A 26,685-nucleotide genomic window follows, 5' to 3' on the forward strand; every position below is an offset into this window, starting at 1 on the left:
CGTCTTGTGATTAATTAAATGCAGCAAACTTTGATGTTGTGATTAATCGTCCCACCACTGATCTAACCACAATGTACTGCAATATGTGAATACCGTTAGTAACTAACCCCACCCCCATTAGGCCACGTATCGGATGGGGTTTTTCATTCTCTGTGCAGTGCCTGTCGCTTGATTTTACATATTCCATCCGCTCCAAATCCAAGTGCTCGAGCTAGTTAACTAATTCGTAAAGATTAAGAAAATCCGTTAAATTAGTTATTTTTAAAAAATATTCCGATTTTTCTAAAACATTCACCCTTTAATCACGTATACTACAGTGTCACTAACATAACTTATACTTTATCCCAATTTATACGATATTTTTAAACAAAATTATGTAAAGTTTATTAAATATATTTTATAGTTCTTTTTTTTCAAACTAAAAGAATAAATTTTTAAAGGTACCCTTCATTTAATAAAAATAATAATATTAAAAAATATTTTTAATATTATTTTTATAAAATTTTTATTAAAATGTTTTATATTTTAAAATTCGAATCTCCTGCGTAAATGTCTTATAAATTTGGATATAGTTAATACATTTATAAGAATGTAACTACAAGGTAGTTTGTAAAAATATAATTAACGTGAAGACAAAAGAGATTGAATTTTTCTATTTATGACTGAAAAACTCTGATTAACTCCTACATTTAGCACAGGAGAGATTAATATTCAATTTGAGCTCTGTTTATATTTTAGGATATGTTGAGCCGAAGCCTGAAAGTGTGGGCGGGGGGAAAGTGAAATGGACTTTGATGCTACTGTTCCGGGTTGGCCCACTGGGCTTTTCAAGGCTTCTGTCAACTCTCTTTACAGCAGGCATGTTGTGTGCTTTTGCCGTTTCCTTATATGGCCTATATTTGCTTCTTTATTTTATTTTATTTTTAGTAAAATGCTTCTTCTTTTTGGCCAAGGTAAAATGCTTCTTTAAGCTATAACTAAAACTACATTTCTTTTATCACATATGGTAGCTAGTCTTGGAGTTATATATATAAAAACATTGCTTGAGAGATCACAGTTCCAAGTTAGATAAATTTTCTCTATCAAGTGAAACATGCGAAGAGAGATGAAAGCTGATGTGTATTATTAGTTAAAAATTTTTTTGTTTGTCTATTAACATAGTCTAGAGTAAAAGTTTATGTGAATATTTTTTTTTTAACCTAATTACGCTAGGTACTGTTATAATATGTGAATCCCAATACTTGTGAAAAAAAGTTAATACATATATCCTATAGTTTTTTTCAATTTTGATTTAAGTCTCTGTAATTTATTTTGTTTTAATCAAACATGTGTAGTTTGACTGATTAAATATGTTATTCCTCAAATGTTAAAATTCTTAATTTTTTCAAAAAAAATGAAATTGATAACTTTTATATTTTTATCGAAAGATTATATAACTTAAAAATTAATTGCATGATTTTCATAACTAAAAATTTATATAATTGAATTATGTTTTATAAATATTTTTACGCACAAATATTTTTCATAAAATATTTAATAAAGAACATAAAAATTTTATTAAATTAATTTTTTCCAAAATTCTAAATCAAATTTTCTCTAAATTTTAAAGTGTTTTTTAAGTTAATAATTCATTAATAATTTAAATATTAAATGACTAGCATATTTAATTGATAATTATATATATATATATATATATGGATGTGTGTTATATATAAAATTTATTAACTTGTTTATAAGATATAAATAGTTAATTTTTCAATTTATATAAAGCATGACATACAATTGTAACTGCATCTAAAACCTGCTAATATTTGCTTTAAGGTGGCCTTGTGTGAAATCAAATAAGCATCTCTCTCTCTCCCTCTCCCTCTCCGTGCATTTTTGTTGGGAATAACAAGGCCATGAAAAGAACTGTAAAAAAAAAGGGGTAAAACTTAAGTTAGGTCAAAAGGAGATAAGACCCTAACTAAATTATAATGACTAACTTGGTGGGCAAGCCAATCAACATAATTGCTGGCTTCTCATGGTTCCAATCCTGCAGGGTAAGATTTAATATCTTATTTAAAGAATCGATTAGGAGATAAACAAGGACTTCTTTAAATATATCCTTAACAAAGATGGAGTCTTTTGCTTAGTACATGTTTAGCTACTGAATTTTGCTGCCCAAAGTACTTTCAGGAAACTCACTTTTGCTTAAACTGTTAAGTTAACTACCTTCCCCTCTCCCTTTGCAAAATCGTCTGTAACTGTACCGCTAAAAGGCTAGTTTGCTAAACTTAAATCAGAGTTGCTTTTAGCAGAAGTGAATTTTTGGGAAGCCCTTTTGGGAGTCGAAACTGCCTGCTCGTGGCATGCTTAGCATTATGAAACACCATCGGAGCTGTTGCACAAGTGCATTTAACTAGATAGCTGCTTCCTTTTAGATATATATATGTGTATATATATATATATATTATACATATACACATAAATAAAGGATACTCTTAAGTATTTTATGCAATTAAAAGAAGTTAATTTTTTCTTGATATTTAAAAAATGAGATGCATATTTTTTATTGTTAACTTTTAATAATAATACAGCTATATTAAATACCTTCATATTAATTGAGAAAAGGATAAAATTAATAAAATAATTTAAATATTACAAGGTGTTTTATATTTTGAACTAAAAATTATTTTCCTACAAATAACAGAGAGGGAAATATATATATATATATATATATTAAGTTCCATCTATTCAATAATGCAGTTGTGGATGCCAAAAGCGTATTACGAGTGCAGGAACCATGGCAATATGAATATATGATGCGGAGCATAATTTAACACAACATACTTATCATTAACAAGCGAAGTCTCGTACATGACCTAGTCATACACCAACGAAGTATAATCTATAAAAAGACTTACATTACATCTAAGGAACCAGCTGCTCTTTATTTCAACATAGAATTATACATTAAACAAGCAGCTTTTATCCCTTGTGCCCTCTCTCACACTTGTCAGGAATTAGCTATAATCTCATTTCTCAACCTATTATGCCACCGAAATAACATAATTCTTGAAGTCCTGGCTCTCCTGCTGCTTGCTGCTACTTCCTGGGTTTTTCACACTAAGTCCTGCTGCACCAAAACAGAAGTAATGCCCTCTCAACCTCTGACTCACAGAGGCACGCTTCACCATGCGTGGCGATTCATCTTCTTCAGGTGTTTGATTCGAGCAGGATGGTCCTGCTATGTCATTCTCAATATAGACACCCTTTTGCTTGTCCCATGATCTGGGCGACGAGATTGATGATTTTGAGAATGAACTGGAGCGAGACCTGCCTGAAACCTTCACTTGTGGCACAGACTGCATCACTCCATGCACTAACCCTGAAGCAAACTTCTTCTTTGCATTTGGACTTGACTGCTGACTCCTCACAGACAGTGTTCTTTTGTTGTTTGGAAGCGAGGATGGCCTAGAAAATCTCTCCCTGAGAGGGGTTGGAGTTTCTCCATTGAATCTCTCAACTTTCTTCTCCTTCCCGCGAGGCCAATGAAGTACTCTTTTCAGTCTTGCTGCCGTGACAGAACTAGGCCTCTTGCTGGTGGCTGAACTACAGTGGTTCTCGGCGTTGGAATTATATGGATTGTGTTCTGATAAAGATGGACTCATTCCTGAATTTCCCTGATCAGCAAAGGCATGTGAAACAGTATTCTCAATACCCGTGCACAGAAATATCTCCGTGTCTGAGATTCTAAAGGACGTCCCAGGACTGCTTCCACCTTGCTGCTTCAAGTGGGAAGCTATGGCTTTTCTTGAATCATGATCTCTGCAACCAAACATTCCCCCAGCCGAGATCAGCTTTCTGATGAGTATATCAGACGATGCTGAATTGGGGCGTTGCCTGAGATAATCTAGTGGGGTCATGCCATCCACGTCACAGGCATTCAAGTTGATTGAAGGAGCTGTCATCAAGAGTTGAACAAGATCGGTGTGGATGTTTCCTATGATAGCCATATGAAGAGCTGTTCTTCCGTCATTGTTCTTCACATTGATGATTTCCTGTGTGTGGAAATTCTTCCCACTAAGTAACTGCTTCAGAAGTGCTACCTGTCGGTCCAATCTCCGGAACGCCGGAGTCTGGAAACCAGACACAGCCTTGTGGAGAAAGGTTTCTCCTACGTTGTTCGTCTGAGAAATCAAGGTGGGATATGCAGAGATTAGAGCTTCAACTGCAGCTAATTGACCTCTATAAGCAGCCACATGCAGAGCTGTGTTGCCCTGATGGTCTGTGGAGTTGATAATGTCAAATGTTAATGTTAAGTATTTGATCACCTGCATGAACCCCAACAAATTCAGTTATTCTTATAATCTCAAATCATCAGCCTAATATATCTCATGAGAAAGAAGGCATCATCTTCATAAACCTTTGCAAAGAGTCCAAGTTCTTTCTCAATTTCGTATACTCATGCAAATTATTCTTTTCATTAGATAATCTTTAAGGGCATACTCCGTCACATTACCTAATCTTTGCTTGTAATGTTAATGCAACAGTTAAACCCCAAAATCCAACATCCTTAAGAAGAATCAATTTTTCACTTGAACAAATACCAGCTTCCTTATAGACTCGCCACATTCTATCAGTATCTTGGAAACTGTCAATGAGAAATGAAGCGAAGGAAAGAAAGGGACAGAAGCTAGAGCCTTACCTCAACCTGTCCTCTACCTGCAGCTGCATGCAAGATAGTAGAGCCCTGAGCGTCTCTATAGGCCAAAACATCAGAACAATTGGCAAGAAGCTCCGCCAGAATCTTGACATTACCTCCTCTTGCGGCTGCATGAACAGCCCGATTGGTCATCTCCAACCTATAAACAGAAGGAATGTCCCCAATATGCTCCACCCAAACACCATCTTTTCCAGTGAGAAACCTGGGCGAAACCGCAAAATCAAAGAGCAGCCTGAAAACATCACAGTTCTTGCTCCTCGCTGCAGCATATAGGATATCAGTGATCCCATACTCTCCTTCCCCAAAAACCAGAAGTGGGTTCCTCTCGAGAAGCTCTTGAACAAAACCCAAGTCTCCGGCGGAGGCAGCAGTGTACATCAGCCATCCACCATAGCCTGCACGAATGAGAGAGTTCTTGCTTTTCTTGGATTCACACTCCTGAAGCAGCTTCTGGGCCACCTGAGAGCGGAACTTGGCAACATCATTGAACTGTTCTTCGTCATCCCACACCGTTTCCAGGCGCCGAATACGGCGGAGGGAGGTCAGCTTGAAAAGGTGGTTGCTATCAATACGAAGCAGCTCGCGAACTAAGTCATAGTGTCCATTAGCAGCAGCCCAGTCGATCGGCGAAGCATACCACCATTGGTCACCGGTGCTCTCCCACCGAAGAGGGAAATATGTAGGAGGCATTGCGAAGATTGAAATACTGAATACTTTTGTATTCAGAAAGACCAACAAGAATTGAAGGAAGATAGATTGATGGTACGTTTGAGATGAACAGAACAGCCCAAATCAGCTAAATCTGACACAAAGGCAGATCATTTGCCATCGAATTCTGCAATTCGAGATGGTAGTTCTGTAAGTTAAAGATTGAAAACGACCTTACAGAAGATGCAGGACCAGTATGAGGATAGAACTAGCACAGCAGAAGAAGGCTTACTGGGAAATTATGACAGTGGGCAACCGAACCAATTGAGTATAAAGGGAAACGAAATAACCACATGCCATAAATATAGAAAACCACTAAATCACGCACATGAAGACAACATAAGAGGCTAATAATAAATTAAGTGGTTCAACTATCAGCAAAAACCCATAAGAGCATCGACTAGTTATTAGTAGAGGATATTAGAAACACGATAAAGGAAGAAGAGCGGTGTCCTTTATGAAGATACGAAGGTATGAAGGATCATGATTAATGATATCAGGTCGATGGGATGGGAAAGGAAACAGCCATGATTGCTCTCACAAAGGAAACCAGAGAATGGAGCAGGTGTTTCAAAGAAAAGAGTAAAAGAATGTAGCTTTGAGGGAATCACAACACCATTTGCAGAAGATTATGGACCAGAGGAGAGGATATTCTCAATAGATTATTGGTCGTGTCAACAGAATCTCAAGGGAAAATAGGATGCTAATAGAGATTTCAGGGATGATTTTTTTTTCCCCTTTCAGAACAGTGAAACTTAATAAGGATGCACGGGACATAATAATGAAAGAGGGTTGGGGGGAGGGAGAATAGTTTCTTATTAGTTGTCTGCAATGATGGTGGAAAGTTGGAAGCTGAACCAATGCAAGAGACTTTTACTGTACACAAAGATGTTGAAGTAATTAGGTAGGCCTTGCTGAGGTACACTGCCCTTTCTCAGCTCGCAGAGACAGAACTGATGACACCATCGGATGGTGTGTGCTGCTTGTAATATGATAAATTATCTTAGTCTTCGGACAATCAATTGTATTCTATAAGGACATGGTTAAGATGATAGTTTAGTTCTACAATCCACATCTTATCATTCCCAATTATTCCACCATTATATTATTACGCTTGCTAATTCCGTTGAAAATAAGGTTTCAGTCTCCAATATTTCCACATTTTAAACCCAGCAAAATCGTTGTAATTCGTCTTTGCTTTTGAACCTAATTCTAATTGCCGACCTACAAATTTCGACTCGTAAACCAAAATTTTTTGGGCCCGAATCGTCAACTAATACTTTAATGCCACGTATAGGCATGAATTTCCAGAAATGATTCTGATCATAGCTCCCAAAAGAGAAAAAATATCTCCACGTATGGGTATAAATGCGCGCGATGTTGGGCAAGGGAGGGTATGCCTGCGTACACTGTACGCGCTAGTAGTTTATCCTCACTAGTCAACATATTGCGATTCACGGTGGAGGAAAAAATTACAGATACATCGTCGTACACAACTTTTCTACTTCTTACCCAATTCTTAGATTAATCTTACCTTCGATCTCTGTCATGCTGTTAATCATCACCGAGCATGAAGATTCTCTTCTATCATATGAGAACTTTGACAAGAACGTGTAACAAAAAGAAAATACAGTTCCTAGTTTTTTCAGGAGCCAAGTATGTTCCTGGAATTGAAATTTTCATTTGTTGGGAAGGCCTAAATTTAAAATGAACGTGGCAACTTGGGCAACAAGGTACTAGACTCTGCCAAGTGCCAACGTCAAGTAGCTCGTGTTGAGAAATGAAGAGAATGAACATTAAACAAAGTGGTAGAATCAGATTAGGCAATAATTTGGCAGGTAATAGGATGACGGACAGAAACAACAAATTATGGAGTCAATTTCAAGTCGTCATGTTACACATCAATCCGCACGCAAGATCCCAAATAATGTAAATGTAAAGAAAGAAAACGCGTGGTCGCTATGGCTGATGGCTCTCTCTTAAGATTACATACAATGAAGCTTGAATTATTTCCTGTGATCTTATCGTCTTTCGACCAAATTTTTCTGGGGACAGAGCAAAAGCATTTGGTAATGGCGGGGGCTTGTTACCATCATCCATCACCATCCATCTTTAGCTACTTTGCTTAATATCTAACACCTCTGATTCTGACAGATTTTCTTATTTTTTCTTCCTGTGTCTCACTGACCATCTTCCTCAGGAAGCAAAGGCAGAGGAACAGTTAGCATTGTGGGTACAATTTAGCCAGATACAATGGAACTTGCTGATAAACATTAACTAACATTTCTTAAACCTAATAATATCATCTCAAAATGATAATTGATATAAGAATTTCAGTAATCACAAGATGACTAGGAACGAAGGAGGGGTTGGTGATACCTTATGACAGATTGATCACCTTGGTTAGTACATGATCCTGTTAATTAAGCATTAGATCTAAGGATATGGTGAGCTGTCTTGGGTAGGGAGGTTCATGAAAAAGGGCCCAAGTTCAACCACTCGCTGGTGATGGAATGAAACACATCCTAAAAGCAAAAGTGTAACATGTGAAAGGCAGAAAGGCAGCTTTTCAACACACCAAGTAGTGTATCAAAAAGCCTTAAATAGGGCAGGTTGGCCTCTTTTGAGAACAATGATGCATGTGAGAGTATGTGATGTTGAACTCCCTCCTCCCTCTAATATCAGTGTCTTGCTTCCCCTAGTCTCTTTCTTCGCTTTAATAAGACTCTTGAAGCAGCGTCTTCACATGGGCATGCAAGCACCAACACCTACCACTGTAACAAAAACAAACCAGCCAATCCTAGTTATAACTTATAACTACAGGGTTAGTTTTTTTATTAAGGTTCTGCATTACACAAGCCAGGGACCACTAAAGCCACTGGAGGTGAAGTAGCTAGAAAAGTTGAAGACTCATCAAAGCCATTGCTTTATGAGAGTATTCCCGTCCCGACCCCAACAGATGGCCCACCAAGTTCAATCATAGATTAAAAGGGATCACAGCTTATTCATTTTTTGTGAATATCCAAAAGCAGGATGGCATTTTCACCCCTGCCTGGGGGGCAGAAGGAGGTGGCTTCCACCATGAAGTTTTCAATATCGAAGTCGAAACTAGGACCCATGTCCATAGAACGATACATTATTTAATTCATAAAATGCAAACTGGAACTAGTTTATGTTTCTCAATTATATTATGCCATGCTTGTTTCCAGCGTAGGAGACTCCACAAGTGGGAGCAATGACAATTGTTTCCAAGCCCCCTCCGAAAGTTAAATTCCAAATAGTTTTCTGCACAATAATTCAGCTTTAAGCTTGTTCAATTTTTAGTTCTGATGTGTGATCCAGGAAATGTTAGTGGGAGAACTCTTGAAAAATAAATTATATTGACAGTCGCAAGTCATCTTGTCTGAAGTGAAGGGGCTTTGCCGCCATTTATAGACTAACATTATAAAGGCAGCCTCATCAGTGGTAATAAAGTTAAGCAAAAAAGAGTCTCTAGACAGAATTCTATTATGTTTCTATGAGGAAGTAATCTTTTCAATCAAGAAAAGACAATGAGCTTTAATTTTCTAAACATGCTATGGGAGAAGAGAAGAGACTAATGAGTCAAAAGTAAAAACAATCAATTACTAAAATATGCCTTTTCTGCCTTCCTTTCCATTTTAATTCAGTCAGTCACTTAAAAAAGGGGAAAGCAAAGATGCATCGTAATTTGGCAGAGAATAGACTCTTGGCTCATGTTTCCCCTATGTGAAGTTCCTTCTGAATCCGATGCCGGCCTTAGCAGAGTAATTCTCCTTGATTCCTGCACTGTTATCCAGCTTAACAAAGCGTTTGAGATCTTCACAAGAAAGTGTTTCAATATTCTTCCCACGTAGCTCGCTCAGTGCTAAGCATTATCAAGTAAATTACAAATTACATTATTTGCATTTACGCATTTTAAGAGACGCACAGACCAAAAAAAAAAAAATGAAATCACATGTGGGATCTATATCATGTGATTATTCATGTTTTTTTTTTTTATCTCCCTCCAAATATATTATATACATTAATTTCTATAAACATAAACAAATTGGATTATCTTGCTAATGGTAATCAGAATCAGGGGAAATTCTTGGATGAACTCCATCCCTGAGGATGTTAGCCAGTACAAGAATAGTTGATTTGGCTTGTTTGCTAAGAGATTCTTTGGATAGCTTCTATGGTTTGGCTAGCGGCAGAAGTTTGTTGGTATGCAACCACAACTACTTTTTTGTAGAGGTGTTCATAGGATGAGACAAGATCAGGCCACCCTTGTCTCATGTCTTGTCTCAAAAAATAATTAGAATTAAATTTTTGTCTCGTGTTTTCTCTGATTTTGAAAGTCATCTTGTCATGTTAGGAATCTGAATGGGATCAGGATGAGATTGGGATGTCCTGCTGTTCCGATAAAATGGACAATATGGGAGAAAGGTTTAGATAACAATATTCATCAAAATTTTAAATCACATAACTTTCTAAGTTTAAAACCAAAATAACACAATTATATAAATTACAACAATTAAAGTCAATTATTGAATTACTTCAATCACAACTATAAATATACAACTTAAAGTCAAGTATACATGAGATATAAACATAACATATTATGATAGTAGTTATAAGTAATTTTTAGATTATAAGAGCAACAACAATAAACAAGTAAGGTACAATATCACATCAGTGTTTTTTTTCTTTAGTTGATATATGTTAAGTTAATGACTCTTTCAAGAATAAAGCAAGGAATACAATATAAACAAAATTAAATAGATAGATAGATATAAGAATAAATTATATTAATATTATTAATATATTGTAAAAAAAGAGATCACCCTGTATCACTTACCTTGTGTCATTAAAATTATCAATATAAAAAAGTTTTAGATTTAAATAGGAATTGCATGTTTTGAAATTATAATAAATACAAGTATAAATTATATTAACATAATTAATATATTTAATGCATATTTTTAAAATAAAAAATAATGTATATATATAATATTCGAGATGAAACAGGATGAAATGTCTTAAGGGCAATCCTATGTCTTATCTCTTTCTAAACCCCTTTCTCATCTTGTCCTGTTTTTTTTTAGGCTAGAAAAGACCAGTCCTAATAGGAATAGGACGGAATTAGGCTAACCAGGATTTGAACACCTCTACTGTTTGGTGGCAACAATAGTGTATTTCACTGTCAAACCATGACCATCTATCTCAGAAGTAAGTTTACATGCCTCGAGGAGCGGTGGAAAACTTGTTACTACCTACTACTTTTAACAACGTTTCAATTTTTAAATGGACTACTTTACACATCTTCACCTAAATATTATGTTTAACAATCTTTTCTACCACATTTATCTTTTGACGTCAATTTCCATTCTCATCTCTCTATTATTTTATGGCTCTCCTCTCCCCATCATTCACATCTTTCTATCAATCCATGACCTTATTTTAATCCATTTTATTCTCTACTAAGTACTAACCCATTTCATTCCACTCCAACAGCCAAACGGACCTCATATTCTTAGATTGAAAATTGATACAGCATGACTCCCAAATCTCTAGTCTTCATTCGTTATGTTAAGCGGTCGACGTCATTGCATCCCCCCTCTAATCACCCACAAGATGGAAAGTGGAAACTGAACTCCATTTTTTAATCATTTGAAAGAAAAACTAAAGAAACCAAGCCTTGGCATCGCAGTGGAAAAAGAAACGTGAGAACTTGCGAGATTAAATAGATCAAAAGGAGCACCAAAAGATTAAAAGAAAGAAGTTTCTCATAAGATATGATTCGTATTATCCTAGACAAGAAGAAATCTGATAAAATTAACCTATCTGAAGTAGAGGTTCCCACCGTTTCCTCTAGTGCTTATCATCTTAGAATTATGCATTATTCCAAAAACTTATAAACCTAATGGGTGAAGTGAGTTGAATGCTAGCTTCAAGATGCAAGACTTGGGCCGAATGCAGTTTTTAAACAGAGGCAACGTGTCGGATAGGGTCAACCACACGGGAACTGCATCAGAAACAAACATTGGAGATGACAGAAATGGCAAATATTGAAGATGATCTGATAATTAGACGGCACTGTTAATAATTTTGTTGTCAGAGAAATGGATTATAAACCAAAGATCCACTAGTTTAATAGTCCACTGATTAAACAAAATACTAGCTGAAAATAAAAAAATAAAAAAGGCATAAAAATCTGTTTTACCTGTAGCCCCATTCGTTGTCATACCAAGAGACAAGTTTCACAATATTGTTACTCAAGGAAATTCCAGCCTTTGCGTCAAAAACGCTTGACCTGCCAACATGTGGTGGATCAAAAATTAAGACTTGTCTTACCAATCCACTCACAAGACTTTATAATCACAGTTCACGCATAAAGAAACTGACATGATCTAGCAACTAGACGATATGCCAAAAAGAAGAGTAGAAGCTACCAAGAATTAGACCCAGACAGCGGCATACGTCCAATTGGGAATCTCAATGGCGTATCCTTAACTGAAAACAAAGAAACAGATAATCTTAAAGAGCGCTTGACATTTTAACACGGTATTTTTAGTATCAGTATCATCACCTGCAGTCACCAACAAAATCAGTGGACACCACATCATCCTCAGTGTAACCAAGAATTCCCTTCAAGCTTCCCTCAGATGCCTCCTGGTGAAAATGATAGAATTGCTTTTGCTGCCCAAACCTACAAAAGGAAAACTGAGAAGCAGCATAAAAAGGAAAGATGCTTTCAGACGGTCAGAATGTTGACCCGACTCATCCAAAAATTAAAGAGCAAGAAAATAAAAAATAGGGCTGCTTTAGAGTTGCTTTTGACCTGGCTTAGGAGAGGGCATTTTTGGAGTCCGTAAGGGCTCTCTTTTGGTTTTACAGTGGCGCTTGAGGCCCCAAGGAGATTATGCTTCTTCTTCTTCTTCTTCTTTTTTTTGGGTATCCTGAGTGTTGTGAGGAGAGGACTGGCCTCTCGAAAGCCAGTGAGTGTTCTGTCTTAGTTGTTGTGATTCCTCCATTGTAACAAGGGAATACGGTTTTATATTGAATCAGGGAGGCCCCTTTTGTAACTCTGATTCAGTATATTAACATATTAATATTAAAACCTCGGTATTTCCCTTACCTGTTCTCTGTTGTTGCATTCTTTCTGTTTTTTGTGGTTCATTTAATTCACAGGGCCTGACCAGAAAATTTATAAAAAGATGAGGACTTGATAATGATGAAATGCTAAAGTTTAAACATCTAAATGAACAAATAAAGAGGATAAATTAGTCAAAAAAATGCTATTCTCACTTGACTGCAGCTTTAATGTCATCATAACTGGCTGCCTTCTCAATTCTAAGTTCTTACAGTTTGGTCAACCACTGAAACATCAACAGTAGGAACACGGAGAGCCATTCCTGTCAACTTTCCATTTAGAGAAGGCAGCACCGTACCAGCATCCTGCCACAATTAAAGAATACAACAGCCGGTAAGCACGCGGTCATTTACCATAGAAGACTTGAGTAGTACAGCTGCGAGACATAAATGATTACCTTCTTTGCACCACCCTAAGCATCAAAGAGAATAACCACACAAATAAGAGAACAAACCAGTTTTGATATAAAACAGCCGAAGCTACCAGTTATTTGAATGTTTCCAGAACTTGGCCGAAGAATTCAAGAGAAATATAATAAACGTAAAATGTAAAATTTGTAGCAAGCTGCCTTACAAACCACAATATAAAATTTATTGAAGCCTACCTAATTTTGAAACAAATATAATCAGGATAAACTTATTTCCACATTATTTCTGTTTCCAAGTTGTTGAAAATTTTGTAAATCATAAAAAGAACTTGTCAACATATTTATTGGGAAAGTTCCAGTTCACTAAAAAAGTTTTATTTGTGAAATCAACGCCACCATGTGAGCGCTTAGTGAGGAACCTTCAAGTGAGCAGCAGCCTCGTCTTTGTCAGTGAAAACCCCAGTAGACTCAACAACAAAGTCAGCTCCAGCCTCACCCCAAGGAATTTCCTGTGTTTTCCTAGTAATTAGAATACGAAAATATAATTAAGTCTGATAATTGGCCCAATAATTTGTTCGTAACTTTGTTATGAAACAGAATCATATACTTTCCAATTATTAATTACAGAAGCAGAACATACTTTATACCAAAAACAGCGACAGGCTTGTCACCAAAGAGAAGGGTTTTTGGAGTCCTTGACCTCAATGCCACGGTGCTTCCACTGCCCATGAACACTGTCGTACTTGAACGTGCAAGTATGTGGCGTGCAATTCCAAATTAATTTGGGCAAAACTCAGAAACATGACTGAAGATAGACAGAGAAAAATTTAAGAACAATTCAAAAGAAAAGGAAAAGGAAAAGGAAAATTTCTTAGCAACTAGCACAACAAAATTGTTGATGTATTGTAGCCTTTCCCCTTCTACGTTCAACCAACAAAATAAAATCATGAATGATCGAAACAATCAATTCAACTTACATTTACATGCAGAGGCAGAGCTGGCAAACACTTGCCATGTAATCCGTGGTGATGAATGGATCGTTAACAGCAACTGGATCAACATCATCTCTCATCAGAGCCAACCTGGCAACTAAACCGCCAATCCTTCCGAATCCTTCATCATCGCAATACCCCACACACACAGACGTTAACTACGAAGCAACTGAATACAAACACAAGTAGAAATGGGATTGGCCAACTATAGATATCATTGATTCCAATCTTGACCCTCCCACCCATGACATTCTCTTGGAACCTGAAACGAGTAAGAGATTTCAATTATGAAGCAAGGCAGTGACAGGGGATCCAGATCCTCTCAGGAGCAGCATGCCTCAGCATAGAGTCGGTAATTCGACCGAGCCGAGCACAATTAAGGCCAGACTTATTTGAATCGAGTATCATACTCCTTTTAAAAAGCTCATATAGCCAAGCCCGACCCTAACACCTTAGGGCTTATTCGGGCCGGCCCGAATACCCAAAACTTTTAAAAAATATTTTTTTGTTGATTTTTTAAGCCAATTTTAATTTTTAGATAATTATATTAAGTATAAAATATTATTTTAAATTTAAAAGAATAAAATAAAAAATAATTTATCAACTTTGTACTTAAGTAGCTCTGTTCCTTTTTTGTTGTATTATGTGTCATTTACTCATGAATTTTTCTTTTACTTATAAATTAATATTTTATTTGTTTAAATACTGCTCTTATCATAGTTATATATACATGTTTTATATATTTTAATTAAATTATATTATTTTAATTATGATTAAGTTGATCTTAATTCAATCACAGTTAAACTACTGACTTAAAATTATTGTCTCAATTAATTCAAAAATTTTAGTAACTTTTGAGTAAATTGTACTTTTCTTTTTTATAAATATAAAAAAATACCTATCATTATATCATATAAAGAAAAATTATTTAGTTATGAGTAAAATATTATTATTTTTTTGAATCATTTTAATTATATTATTTAACCCTTATATATAAGGAAATTGTACTCTAATTTATTTTTAATATTTAACCAAATCTAGCATAGACAATAACTAAGTAATTATTCAAAAATATTATTTTATTTATTTTGTTTATCTAGTAGTAGAGTCAGAAATTTATAAATGCCTGAATTTTATTTTTAAAATTATTTTTAATTTTATTTTTACTTGAAAATTAATTATCTTATTTTATAAAAAATATAAAATTAATTTTTTTATACACAAATGGTGTGTAGAACTTAAAATTTTTTTACAAAAAAATTGGGTCTTAAAAATATAAAAGTAAATATTAAAATATATTTTAAATATTATTTTGACATATTTTATTGATTAAAAATAATAAAAATATAATATTATAACTATTTTAATTTTTTTTAAAATAACTATAGTAATACACTCAAATATATAATATTTTTAGTATAAAATAACATAAAAATTTAAAAATTAATTAATATTTATCATATTTTAAATATTTTTAAAAAATTTATTTTTTAATTCGAGTATTCGGGCCAACTGAACATTAAAATATTAATATTTTTTTGAGTTTGGCCCTAAATTTTTTGGACGAGTTCGGGCTAATCCGTCGGGCTTAATTCAAATTATCGGCTCTGCCTCAGCATCTCAAATCTCAGCCCTCCAATGAATATTCAATTCATATGTTTCATAATTTATCATCATCTCATAAAAAAATAATTTTATTTTAAAAATTGATTCTTTCAACTTAATTTAAAAAAATTCTCTTTAATTTTTTTTAAATAAATCATGTGATAGTTTGAATAAGCAAGATCATAAGTATTTATTTATAGTTTGACTTACTCTATAATTTTTTTAAATAAATTTTTATTAAATAAATCATGCCAAAATTTAAATGAATCAAATTGTAAGTACTTGCTTAGAGTTTAACTTACTTTATAAATTTTTTAAAACATATTTTTATTAAATAAGTTAAGTTAGATTTTAAATAAGCTGAATTATAAAATTTTCTTGTAAAAATTTTTGTAGAGTAACTTTTTAGAATAAATTTTGAAAATTCAAAATAAAATAAAAAATTAATTTAATAAAAGAATTAATTTTTAAAATAAAATTATTTTAATATGAGATGATACGATGAAATATGAGAGATTAAATAAGAGTATCTGGATCCCAGTAATAGGCGAGTAGAAGCAGGAGGGCACGTGGAAGTGAAAGTGCGTGCACCTATATATGTATGTATATAGATATGTATGTATGTATGTATAACATATTATATTCAGACGTTAAGAACTGAAGAGACGAAACAGCCGAAGGACGGTGTACCGCGCGATTAACTGTCAATGGGGGAAGTGGTGGGGTTGAGTGATAAATGCGGCGGCACGATTCCCGCGATCATTCATTTTGAGAGAAAGCTTCGATGATTTCTGTTCTCTGACGCGGCGATACCCCTCGAGATCACCGGCTTTCTTTAGAGCCAATAAAGAGTAAACCAACGACAATAATCTTAATTTTTTTAATGTATTACCCTCTCATCTTATAAATAAGCGACTTTTAACATATTTTTTATTAAAATTAAAAAAAAATTTAACTTTTAAAATTTAATAAATTTTTATTTTTACGTTCAATAAATATTTTTAAATTTTATTACTAATATTTTTATTTAAAATATTTAATAAGAGTAAAAATGTAAATAAAAGCATTGAAAATTAACAAATACTTTATAAATAAGATCAAATTTTTTTATCTCTTTACCTTATAAATAGAACTAGAGAAGTATTTATTTAAAATAAATTATTGTAAGTAATATTATTGAAATTGTAAAATTCACTTTAATATTTGTATTTGAAAAATATGGAATAGAGCAGATTTTTAAATGAAATATAAATTATCTTATGGAAATGATAAGATGAATGATTAAATTATTTTTATATAATTATCTACTACCTAATTTAAAAATTTTTGAATACCAACATATTATTAAGGGTAATTCTACTAATATGATTTTTATTTTTTATTTATATACATATATGATGGTAACTAAATTTCAATATATTTATACCACATCACGAAGACTAATGAGAAGGTTTGATATATCCAAAGTATTTTATTTATTATATTTTGAAAATTTAGTAACAAAGAAATAGTAGAATAATTTATTTTATTTTTATCCATATATTAATTACATCTAATTAACCATCAATGCATTGAAAGTTACTTATAAATATTAAATTTTGACTTGTAAATAAGATTAAATAAATAATTTCTTTTTTATTTGAGACTCGATTGCAATTAAATTTTTTCTTAAAAGTTTCAAAGCACAAAGTTTCCTTATATTTGTTTGCACTTTAATTTTTTTTTTAGGACCAATTGCAATATAATTTTTAAAAAAAAAAGTTTAAAAGCACAAGGCTGCCTCATGCTGGTCTGCACTTTAATGACAATTCACGAGCACAGGAATATTAGCCCGTTTGGTTCAATTCCCGTAAGGGTCGTAAGACCCATGCAATCCTCATTCTCACCACTTTTGTCCAACAGTACCCCTCTCCCCTCCATTCATGCGTCCACCTCCTCCTCCCTTTCTCTTCCCCCTATTATTGTCTACCCATTGCACCATCAAAATCATTACCGGCGTTTAACTTGCAACTTTCCTCCACCTTCGACGTCTCCTCCACTGTGGTCAACTCCTTCGCCACTGCCCTCCTTCCTTTCCCTTTGTGTTGCCCTCTGCACCTCCATCCTTAGCCTTCACCGCCACCTGAAACTCACAAGACCTGAAACACAACTCGTCACCCATTTTATTTTCCTTCCAGTTTTTAAGCAAATATCCATTTTTTTTTTATATTTTGCAGTTGGATTTATTTTGCATCTGAAAGGGAGTAAGGTGATTTTTTGGCACCGGCGAGACTAGAGGGGGATTTTTTCGCTTTAGGGCATTTTGGTCTTTTTGCTTCTGTGTTTATTAAATTGGAATTGGATACAAAAAATTAATTATATTCATTTAAGATCCACAGAAACATACCAAACAAACTCAATGCAATCAACATTGCATTCCCTACTATTACATTACAATCATATCCATGAACCAAACGGGCCATAAAAACTGGCAAGCTAGTATCAACAGGAGAAATCTCACATTATCCGTATTGAGTAACCTAGTCCTGTAATCGAACAGCTAAAAACCTCATATTCGAAAGTTCCTCGCCATCATATCAAATACAAGGGCATGCAAATCCATTGGATTAAATTAAGTACTTTTATATGCATCACCTGTCAAAGCAAATCCCCTATGCAACACTGTTAGTAGACGTTGATAGGCCCTGATTTTCCATCAATTTCTCGATAATCTTCTTCAATGCTGGAGCGCTCACGCTGCAATTTTTATCAGCAAAGCAAGATCTGCCTTCTTCAGCTACCTTACAAAGCTCCGGATCCAATGGAACCTTACCAAGAAAAGGCACCCCCATTTCATTGCACATCTTTGTTGCTCCCCCACCACTACTGTCAAACACTTCACTGCAAGCAATCAAATTTAGCATTTCTGGTGCTCTCTCTCTCAAATACTCCCAAACCCACCCTGTGACATCTCTCTGCTCGCCTGCGTCTGTCATCTTCATAAACTTGAAATCGGTGATAGGTTGGCAAAGACCACTCATGTTCTCGACAACCCCAAGAACCTTCACCCCAACTTTCTTGCAAAAACTCACCTCCTTCCTCACATCAATCAAGGAGACTTGTTGAGGTGTGGTAACTATGATTGAACCATCTATTGCAGTGGCATCAAGGCACTGGACAATTGAAATGTGCTCATCTGAGGTACCAGGAGGAGCATCAACAACAAGAAAATCAAGCTCCCCCCAATAAACATCCTTAAGAAACTGCTTGATAAGCCCATTTTTGCGTGGACCCCTCCATATGACAGCTTCGTCAGGGTGAGGAAGCATAAACCCAATTGACATGACCCCCAAGTTGGACTCCACATAGACAGGAGACCAGCCAAGGTTGCTCTGATGTATCTCTTGCCCTTCTAGGCCTAGCATCTTCGGAATGCTTGGACCACAAATATCAATGTCAAGAAGACCTACCTGAAAATCCATTGCTGCTAAAGCAAATGCCAGCTGGGCAGAGAAAGTGCTCTTGCCAACTCCTCCCTTGCCTGATAGAACCAATATCTTATGCTTCACAGTAGCCATTCTTTCTGCAATGGATACAAGATCTGTGGAAACAGATGCAACAAATGCAACTAAACTTTTTAAGGCAAGGAATATCAAAAGCAGAATTAAAAATGTCATACCAAATCAATAACATTTAAGACAATATGACCTACCAAAATATTGAGTTTGTTTGCAACATAAAATATGTATGTGCTTACAATTCAGAGTCTCATCACCAATAAGCATAACAAAAAGGGAAAATTGAAAAAGACATCAATACATTTAAATAACTTAATCACCTAATAATTCATTAATACAATATTGGAGAGAACGATTTAGATAAAGCATGTCATAAGCTATGTCTTTTTATTTTACATGGACAAGTTCATTCAGGATGAGACCCCATTCTAAGGCCAGGGCATGCCTTAACCTGGGTCAAAATACCATCCTCTTGTTGGGTAAAGCAAGGACAACTCCAATTTACAGCAGTACACACAACTGATAAATTGGATATGTAACAGTGAACAAGCTCACATACTTTTCTTCAGAAATAATTAAACAGTTGCTATGACATCTCTCAATTAGGCAAATTTATTTAAACAAAGTGGAACCATAAATCAGGAAATAAATTCCTGAGTTTCACATTAATCTAAACAATTTTAGTCAGGAGCTAGTGCTACTAAAATAATTTGAACATGTGAGATGTTCAAATGGGCAACAACCAGCCAAAAAAAAAAAGAACTTCCACTTCTATGGCACCTGCCAAATCCAACATATCGCACGGTGTGTAGGACACCATTCTCTCCCTTATACACACAAAAAATAAATTTTTACATGGATTTCGTAGCAAATCATTATTGACCATTTCAACCTTATTCTAAGCCCGAAAGTAAAATTCATAACAATAACCAGTGTCCTCGTTTTCTAACTGAGGAAGAGGTGAGGAGGGAGATGAAAACAACATAAAACCACAAATTTCTCATCGAACAAACTTAGCAGAACTTGAAGGTTCAAGAAATACGGATATCAAAGCTTAATGTGATTTTAGTCATAAAGGCAAAGATGAGAGAGAGAGAACCTGGGTCAGGTCCTTTAGGAGCAGTGGCACAAATTTGTTGATTGGGGCATCCTTCGCAGGCGTCGGATTTTCCTGCAGACTCAGATTGAGGGCCTGGGCAATCTGAAAGTGAAAATATAGAACTGTATAAGCAAACCTAATAATTTTTTCATATATAAGCAAACCTAATAATTTTTTCATATATGAAACAAAAAGGCATAAAAAGCAAGAAAAAAAATCATACGCTCGTTGGCATTCTCTGGAATATCTCCATTCTCCATGGCGACTCCTGCAGTCTCGTACTTCAAATTGGTATAGCAATTGTCCTTCTATATATTCTGCAAAAGATCAGAAGAGACCACAATGGGAGGTTCCGTGGAGGAGTTTACTTTAAAAGCGGCGTCGTTGCTCTGGAGAAACCTAAGCTAAACGGCGCGTGCAAAGCCGTCAAAACGGCTTGGGTCGGCCTTCATTGATCCGGTTTGGCTTGACCCGATTCAATTGTGTTTAACACTGCATCTAAAATTTTTAAATTTTTCACTCAAAAATTTAAAGCAAAAAAATCATTTTCGCCAAACGACTTCCAATTACAAAAACAATATTCAGCAACCAAAAAAAAAAAAAAAGTAGAACTCAGCTAGGGACGTGCGAAGCGCTTGGTGAGAAGACCAACAGAAAGTAAAGCAATCTAATTTGAATGCAATCAGAATCAAAGTTTATAAGTAAAGCAGTCTACATCATGCATGAATACAGAAGACCACAACAACAAAAAGAAATTAATTAGGCTCGAAAGTATCAAATAGTATAGCAGCAGTCCAACAGAAAGTGGAGAGGAAGCATGGCGATGGAAACTGAGACTGAGGTTAAGCCACAACACTTACAGATAAAAGCCCTGATGCAAAATTTTCCTCTTTTGCTTGTGAATCGCAGCTGACTGAGACTGAGATTTAGCGAGATTCCTGCCTTTCTGGATACAAGTCACGAGCACAGATAGCTAATGACGCAATAAACGACGTCGTGTGTGGGTGAGCCATGAGCGATAGATGGAGATTGAGAGATTGAGTGCCGAGAGGAACAGGCGACGGAGAGGCGAAGCCAGGGAGGGAGAGTGGGACAAAGATGGAGATTGAGAGATCGAGAGGCAAAGGAAGTGGCCGAGTGGGACAGGTGATTGGGAGATGAAGCGATATCAAGGGGTGAAGAAAGTGAATCGTGGGTTAATTAAAATAAATTCATTTAATCAAATAAAATTAATGATGGAGATTGAGAAAAGGAGGGAGAATGAGAGAAAAGGAGGGGGAACGAGAACCCCTCCTGACACGACGGGCCGATGGATGGGAGTGAGACAGAGGTTCAACACACAGCCAAATTCTGAATTTACAACCAGTACCAAACTTTACCACACCAAATTTTATTATATTCTGATTAATTTTTAAATATTTTTAGTCATTATGAATTTTTTTAAAATAATAATTAAAATTATAAGTAAATATGTACATATATCGATTATAAAAATATCTCAAAAAAAAAAATCAAACTTGAATCGAGCCTAAAACAAAACTGAACCAAATTACTAAAAGACAAAATCAAACTGATCAATGAAAAAAATCAAATAAGTCCAAAATTTTGATGAACATGTTGGTTTGGTTTGAGTTAGTGTTTCTTCAGGGTCAAATCAAACCAAATCCATAAACACCTTGAGATACAAGGTGGATAAGTCTCATCTGGTGATTAGGGATTTAGAATAAAACTATATAAATCTAAGCAATTTCATGATGCACTAGTAATTAAATAAAATTAATTTCAATTATATTTGATTTTGTGTTAGATATCATATTAAAAACAACTAGTTTAAATTATATTAAAATTGACATATTTTATGTTATATATTTAATTGAAGATAAATTTTATGTTATATTAGATTACATGTATATACATACATGAAGCTTTTATAGTAAATTGAAATATAGGGTTTAGGGTTATTTTTATCCTGAATTCAATTGTGAGTCATTTTGAATTTTGTTGTAATGTTAATGCGCTCAGAGATTGTTATATGTAATATTTAAAAAAAATTAAATAATTAACTTAACCATGATAAAAAAGTATCTATCACGATAAACAGAAGTTAACTAGTCATTTATTTTTTTAAATAATTCTATAACTTAAAATACTACTATAATAGGAAATGATAAAATATGACTTTATAAAATATTACACCTTTAAAATGACTACTATAACAGAAAAGACTATGGTGGATAAATAAGTACTATTATGATAAGTAAAATTTAAACTTTTTAAATTGTCATTTTTAAAATTTGCGATCCTAGGCATTTAAAAATAAAATAAGTGTAAAAAGTCCAAAAGATCTTTTTTAAAATCAAAAACATGATAGACACAATAGATTGAAAAAATATAAATAGTTATGCATTTTGAAATCTTATGACCACTTATCAATCTTTCCAAATAAAAGAGAACCACTTTTGATTCTACTAATACACATCTACAATTATAATTAAGTTAAAGCCACCAAACATAATTTGTATCAATAAATCAAATATGAAAACAGCTAACAATTTGCTTAGATTTATACAATACAACATTTCAAGTAAATTTTTAACTCTCGCATGCCATTAGACTAAAATTACATTTTTCAATCTTATGCTTATAATAAGTGCAAACTATAAACCAACAATTAAAATAGATAATTTAATCAGTTTCTAAAACAAACCAATTATATGGCCCCTGAAATCATGCCATTTCAAACCATTCAAAAATAAATTAGATATTAAAGCTACAGTCATCCAAAATGTACCAAAAGTAAAAATAATTTAAATGACATTATTACATCATTACATTTATATAATTGTCAATAAACAAAAAGATCTAGCATTGACAATATAGCACATTAAAAATTATAATTTAAAAATTTCAAAAGAGATAGTGGATGTACACCATTAAGTTTCAGATGCTCCTTCACGCACCACTCATGGCTTTCTTTTGAAAAGTGTTAACCATGTAATGAGACTCAACCAGTGTCAATTTATGATAATGTATGTAAATAGTTAAATGTGTATTTGCTAAGTGAAAAAACAACAATCATATAATTCCCATAAAAATATAAAGAGATATTATAATGCATGACAAATAATCATTATTGTTTCCCTCAATTAACCTTAAGCCGCAACTTTCACTTACTGTTAAATTATTTGATCAAAGATATATTAACCCAATCCTTTATAAGCCACCTATTAGGCCTCCAATAGAGGCGTGCCATGTGGTACACAAAAAAATATGGCAATAATAATAAGTCTTCCAACACCTCTCACAAGAATTAAACAATTGTATATTAATATTGTACAATTATGCAGCATTATAATATTCACAATTTTCTTATTTTCAACAACATTACAACATAATATCCCACTTGACAAAAATATTTTAAAATATATATTCACAATTTTTTTATAAATATAACAAAATAATTTCTTAATAACAATTCATAATTTTTTCAATAATCACACAATTAACATAAAGTAATACTAATCATAAATTAAAGCATGATTATCTCATGATTTTTTTAATAAATTATTCCTTGCAATTTCTCTTCTACCATAATTTTCCTCAACACAATCTACACATAATGCAAATGGTACATACATAATGGTTGTTAAATGTGTTAACGTTGGGGATGACAAGTTAGGAAATTTCAAACATTTAAAGATAAAAATAACTCTTAATCTTATAAGACATGGCCAAATAGGCCAAATCTTTTGCAACTAAGCCTAGTCTACTTAATTAAATAGAGCTAGTGCCCGTTTGGTTTGCGTCAATAATCGATTTTTTGGGGTTTAATCGATTTTCAAAACAAAATTTGCCAAACAGCAGAAAAATGCAATAATTAATTAGGGAGGTTAAACGCGCGTTAATTCTTAATCTACCAAAACCAGCTTCAGCTTTAAGCTTTTTATCATTATTCACGTGCTCTTTATCTGTGCCCTTCACGTGATTGAGTTCTCTTCTTTCTGATCCTCATTTGTCTTCTATCAGTCGCAGCTTTCTTTCTGTGACCTCCTCTTTCGTTCGGCTCACCAGTCGGTCCTCACGGTGGTGCCGTCGCTCTGTGTAACATCCTAATTTTTATATAATAAAGAAATTGTAGAATTTAGGTTTTGAGGAAAACAAATGATAATAATAGGAATTTATATTATTTGAGGTTATTTAGAAATGATATTATGGTTAGGTATTTAATTATAAATTTAAAAATTTAAATTTAAAATCACATAAGCAATATTTAGTTAAGATTTAATACATAAATAATTTTTTTATGTGTGTTAAAAAAAGAGAAGGTAGAAGGAACAAAAAAAAGGGGGGTGGAAGGTTGTTGTTTCTAAGTCCCACATTGGTTAGATGAGGAAAGAGAAGAGGTGCCTTCATGTATAAAAAGGAAGGGGTATGTGCATTAGGAAGCATGAGAGGCTAAGATGCAATTTAGAGAAAATTGCAACTTTTGGCCCAAATGTTTGAATAATTAAATTCAAACCTATAGTTTTTTTTAATATAATTTTGGGACCACAATCCCATTTTTATATTATTTTTCTCTCTTCCTCTCACGTTGCTCAGCGTTTTCTCGCAAGGGGGGATTATTTTCTTTTTCTTCAGGTATGTTCTAATTTTTCCTGTTTAGATTAGCATTTAAAAATTTATTTAATTACAAAATTAATTTTATAGTTATTTTCTAAATAATATTAGCTTTCTAGTGATATGATTATTTTGCAGGATAGAGTAAATATTTTGATTAGAATTTTTCTATAGGATAGTTAATCTGATGATATGATGGAGTAAAAATATAGGTTAAAACTCTTAGGGATATAATAAATATTATAGAATATTTTTTTGAGATTGAAACTTATGTTTAAGAATTTTTGAGTTAAAATCTAGATCTACATGGTTGAATTTATGTGGAATCTGAGATGTAGGGATAAACCTATGATTGTTAAATATTTATTTAAATATGAATAGGTATTTTGAGGTTATAGAAAGGTGATTTGAGGCTTCATGATAATTTTAAAATTTTTAATTTATTTTGGATGAATTTTTAGAATATAGAAGGATGAAATTGTGATACTAGAAGTGAACTGAGGATAAAAAAAATAGTTTATTAGGGTACGAGAATTTTAAAAAAGAATTTGAGAAGTTAAATGAGGCATAAATCTTAAATTAGTGTTAATATGGATTATAGATCTAAGACTTTCTAACTCTTTAAATTAGAGTTATTTATTTTAATGTAAAATTAAGATATAGTATTGTGAAATAATTATGTAGATTATATTGACAAAGATAGTGGTGAAAAAGGAGTTGTGAAGGGGAACTTGTTATTCAAGACACAAGGTAACCATTATTAATGTGTTGTGATGAGTGTGTTTGTGAATGGTTATGTGTTGTTTTGTTGTTTGGAAAAATTATGAATTATTGAAAATAAATACTGTATATACTTGTTTGAAATTATTGCCAAGTGGGTTAAAAATTTATTTTTGTTTATCATGATGAGATATTATTGTTCGGATATATTCCTGTTTGGATATTTGAATGATGCATGACTTGTCAGGGTATTTTAATGTATGGTGTTAATGGAAATTTCTGTTCGGTTAATTATTACCACGTGGTAAGCCCTCATTGGACCCAATGAGTGGCGTGTCGCTTGGTCCAACTCACCTTTAGCCGGGTGATTTGGCGTCCGAGCATGGCGAAAAGAGGATATAAGGTGCAGTCATGCAAATTAAATACTTGTTCGGTTTGTTTGAAAATATTATTCGGTTAAATGTTTTGTGTGCCCACTTAGCAATCGCATGATTAGTTACATCCGCATGCATCATTACATATTAATTTTTGATTACTGGGACTTTTAAGTCTCATTCCCCGTGGTTAATATTTTTACAGGAGCGAGTCCGGCCGAGAAAGCACCAGAGGTGTAACTATGGTGTATGAGACACCATCTTTTACGTTGCCTCTTATTTTGGATTATACAATGTATCTTGTGCCAACTTAGGACATTTCTTCTTTGTGAAGCATGTAAACTCTAATCCTTTTTATTAAAAGTATTTATTTGACCAAGAGGATTATGTTTGTCTCTCTTGATTCATGACCTAATTTAAATATCATGCCATGAGGATCCTGGCTGTCTCTCATGGTTCTAATTGCTTTTTTTTGAGATATTTTAAGACCTGTGGTATATTGTCTTGGATGTATCATGGTAAAAATTTTTCTACCATGATAAGGGTATGATAAGGGTTCAATGAAAAAAAAAAGAAAAAAAATGATTTCTTGAATTAATAATTTACGAAAAATCGGTTTGTAAATTTGAGGGTGTTACACTCTGTCGTCGTCCAGCCATCCCCAACTTAGTCACCGTCCACCATCTCCCGTCGTGCCGTCTCTGCTGTCGTCCACCCACCTCCAACAGGTGTGCCGTCTCACAATCGGTTCTCACAGAGGCAAGGATCTTTCGACCATCTTCCAACTCTGTGCAGATCTGTGGTCCTCGTGGCATCACCTCCTCCGTCCACCATCTTTGAGT

At 33.8% G+C, this 26,685-nt stretch overlaps 4 protein-coding genes across 14 annotated transcripts; all 4 read right to left on the reverse strand.

The window, feature by feature from the left end:
- Nucleotides 1-2,817: 2,817 nt before the first annotated feature.
- LOC129322812 (uncharacterized) lies at nt 2,818-6,386 on the reverse strand. Of its 2 annotated transcripts, XM_054969229.1 has the most exons (3): nt 5,649-6,386; nt 4,691-5,543; nt 2,818-4,316 (listed from the first exon to the last, which is right to left on the reverse strand). In XM_054969229.1, the coding sequence occupies exons 2-3, from the start codon at nt 5,396-5,398 to the stop codon at nt 3,033-3,035; spliced, it is 1,992 nt and encodes a 663-aa protein (XP_054825204.1). In that variant the 5' UTR covers nt 5,399-5,543; nt 5,649-6,386; the 3' UTR covers nt 2,818-3,032. The 2 variants fall into 2 exon arrangements, with proteins under 2 accessions (XP_054825204.1, XP_054825196.1); XM_054969221.1 differs by having other exon boundaries at nt 4,691-6,386.
- A 4,801-nt stretch (nt 6,387-11,187) lies between these two features.
- On the reverse strand, nt 11,188-12,610 carry LOC129296328 (glyceraldehyde-3-phosphate dehydrogenase, cytosolic-like). Of its 4 annotated transcripts, none has more exons than XR_008589765.1 (5): nt 12,558-12,610; nt 12,009-12,399; nt 11,872-11,932; nt 11,643-11,732; nt 11,188-11,444 (listed from the first exon to the last, which is right to left on the reverse strand). XR_008589765.1 is itself a non-coding variant. In XM_054934919.1 (5 exons), exons 2-5 carry the CDS (start codon nt 12,043-12,045, stop codon nt 11,402-11,404), a joined length of 231 nt encoding a protein of 76 aa, XP_054790894.1. In that variant the 5' UTR covers nt 12,046-12,128; nt 12,261-12,610; the 3' UTR covers nt 11,188-11,401. The 4 variants fall into 4 exon arrangements, 2 of the variants coding, with proteins under 2 accessions (XP_054790894.1, XP_054790901.1); XR_008589764.1 differs by having other exon boundaries at nt 12,009-12,447; nt 12,558-12,609; XM_054934919.1 differs by having other exon boundaries at nt 12,009-12,128; nt 12,261-12,610.
- Nucleotides 12,611-12,735: 125 nt separating this feature from the next.
- LOC129296307 (glyceraldehyde-3-phosphate dehydrogenase, cytosolic-like) lies at nt 12,736-14,255 on the reverse strand. 5 transcript variants are annotated; one of them, XM_054934895.1, is made up of 4 exons: nt 13,917-14,255; nt 13,580-13,673; nt 13,359-13,458; nt 12,736-12,984 (listed from the first exon to the last, which is right to left on the reverse strand). In XM_054934895.1, exons 1-4 carry the CDS (start codon nt 14,002-14,004, stop codon nt 12,922-12,924), a joined length of 345 nt encoding a protein of 114 aa, XP_054790870.1. In that variant the 5' UTR covers nt 14,005-14,255; the 3' UTR covers nt 12,736-12,921. The 5 variants fall into 5 exon arrangements, 2 of the variants coding, with proteins under 2 accessions (XP_054790870.1, XP_054790878.1); XR_008589752.1 differs by having other exon boundaries at nt 12,745-12,877; nt 13,336-13,448; nt 13,580-13,744; XR_008589747.1 differs by having other exon boundaries at nt 12,745-12,877; nt 13,336-13,458; nt 13,580-13,744.
- Nucleotides 14,256-17,878: 3,623 nt separating this feature from the next.
- Nucleotides 17,879-21,287, reverse strand: LOC129292219 (cytosolic Fe-S cluster assembly factor NBP35). Of its 3 annotated transcripts, none has more exons than XM_054929798.1 (4): nt 20,993-21,287; nt 20,356-20,630; nt 20,133-20,234; nt 17,879-19,098 (listed from the first exon to the last, which is right to left on the reverse strand). In XM_054929798.1, exons 2-4 carry the CDS (start codon nt 20,390-20,392, stop codon nt 18,188-18,190), a joined length of 1,050 nt encoding a protein of 349 aa, XP_054785773.1. In that variant the 5' UTR covers nt 20,393-20,630; nt 20,993-21,287; the 3' UTR covers nt 17,879-18,187. The 3 variants fall into 3 exon arrangements, with proteins under 3 accessions (XP_054785773.1, XP_054785766.1, XP_054785758.1); XM_054929791.1 differs by having other exon boundaries at nt 17,879-19,116; nt 20,356-20,449; nt 20,993-21,282; XM_054929783.1 differs by having other exon boundaries at nt 17,879-19,116; nt 20,993-21,282.
- Nucleotides 21,288-26,685: the final 5,398 nt, after the last annotated feature.

Source organism: Prosopis cineraria, unplaced genomic scaffold (assembly GCF_029017545.1).
Source record: "Prosopis cineraria cultivar Desert tree isolate PC_DT_omini unplaced genomic scaffold, ASM2901754v1 PC1, whole genome shotgun sequence".
Taxonomy (NCBI): domain Eukaryota; kingdom Viridiplantae; phylum Streptophyta; class Magnoliopsida; order Fabales; family Fabaceae; genus Prosopis; species Prosopis cineraria.

Excerpts from the sequence above, each read along its gene's own strand:
- LOC129296307 (XM_054934895.1), bottom strand. The coding sequence starts at position 14,004 with ATGATGTTGATCCAGTTGCTGTTAACGATCCATTCATCACCACGGATT. Across the intron at positions 13,674-13,916 it reads CTCTGCCTCTGCATGTAAAT|TGTTCATGGGCAGTGGAAGC; the intron begins GTAAGTTGAATT and ends CAAGTACGACAG. Across the intron at positions 12,985-13,358 it reads AGGCTGCTGCTCACTTGAAG|GGTGGTGCAAAGAAGGTAAT; the intron begins GTTCCTCACTAA and ends TTTGATGCTTAG.
- LOC129292219 (XM_054929791.1), bottom strand. The coding sequence starts at position 20,392 with ATGGAGAATGGAGATATTCCAGAGAATGCCAACGAGC. Across the intron at positions 20,235-20,355 it reads TCCAGAGAATGCCAACGAGC|ATTGCCCAGGCCCTCAATCT; the intron begins GTATGATTTTTT and ends TTTCACTTTCAG. Across the intron at positions 19,117-20,132 it reads TCCTAAAGGACCTGACCCAG|ATCTTGTATCCATTGCAGAA; the intron begins GTTCTCTCTCTC and ends CTGTTTCCACAG.
- LOC129296328 (XM_054934919.1), bottom strand. The coding sequence starts at position 12,045 with ATGATGTGGTGTCCACTGATTTTGTTGGTGACTGCAG. Across the intron at positions 11,933-12,008 it reads GATTTTGTTGGTGACTGCAG|TTAAGGATACGCCATTGAGA; the intron begins GTGATGATACTG and ends CTTTGTTTTCAG. Across the intron at positions 11,445-11,642 it reads GACAACGAATGGGGCTACAG|TTCCCGTGTGGTTGACCCTA; the intron begins GTAAAACAGATT and ends TTTCTGATGCAG.
- LOC129322812 (XM_054969229.1), bottom strand. The coding sequence starts at position 5,398 with ATGCCTCCTACATATTTCCCTCTTCGGTGGGAGAGCACCGGTGACCAA. Across the intron at positions 4,317-4,690 it reads CAGGTAGAGGACAGGTTGAG|GTGATCAAATACTTAACATT; the intron begins GTAAGGCTCTAG and ends GGGTTCATGCAG.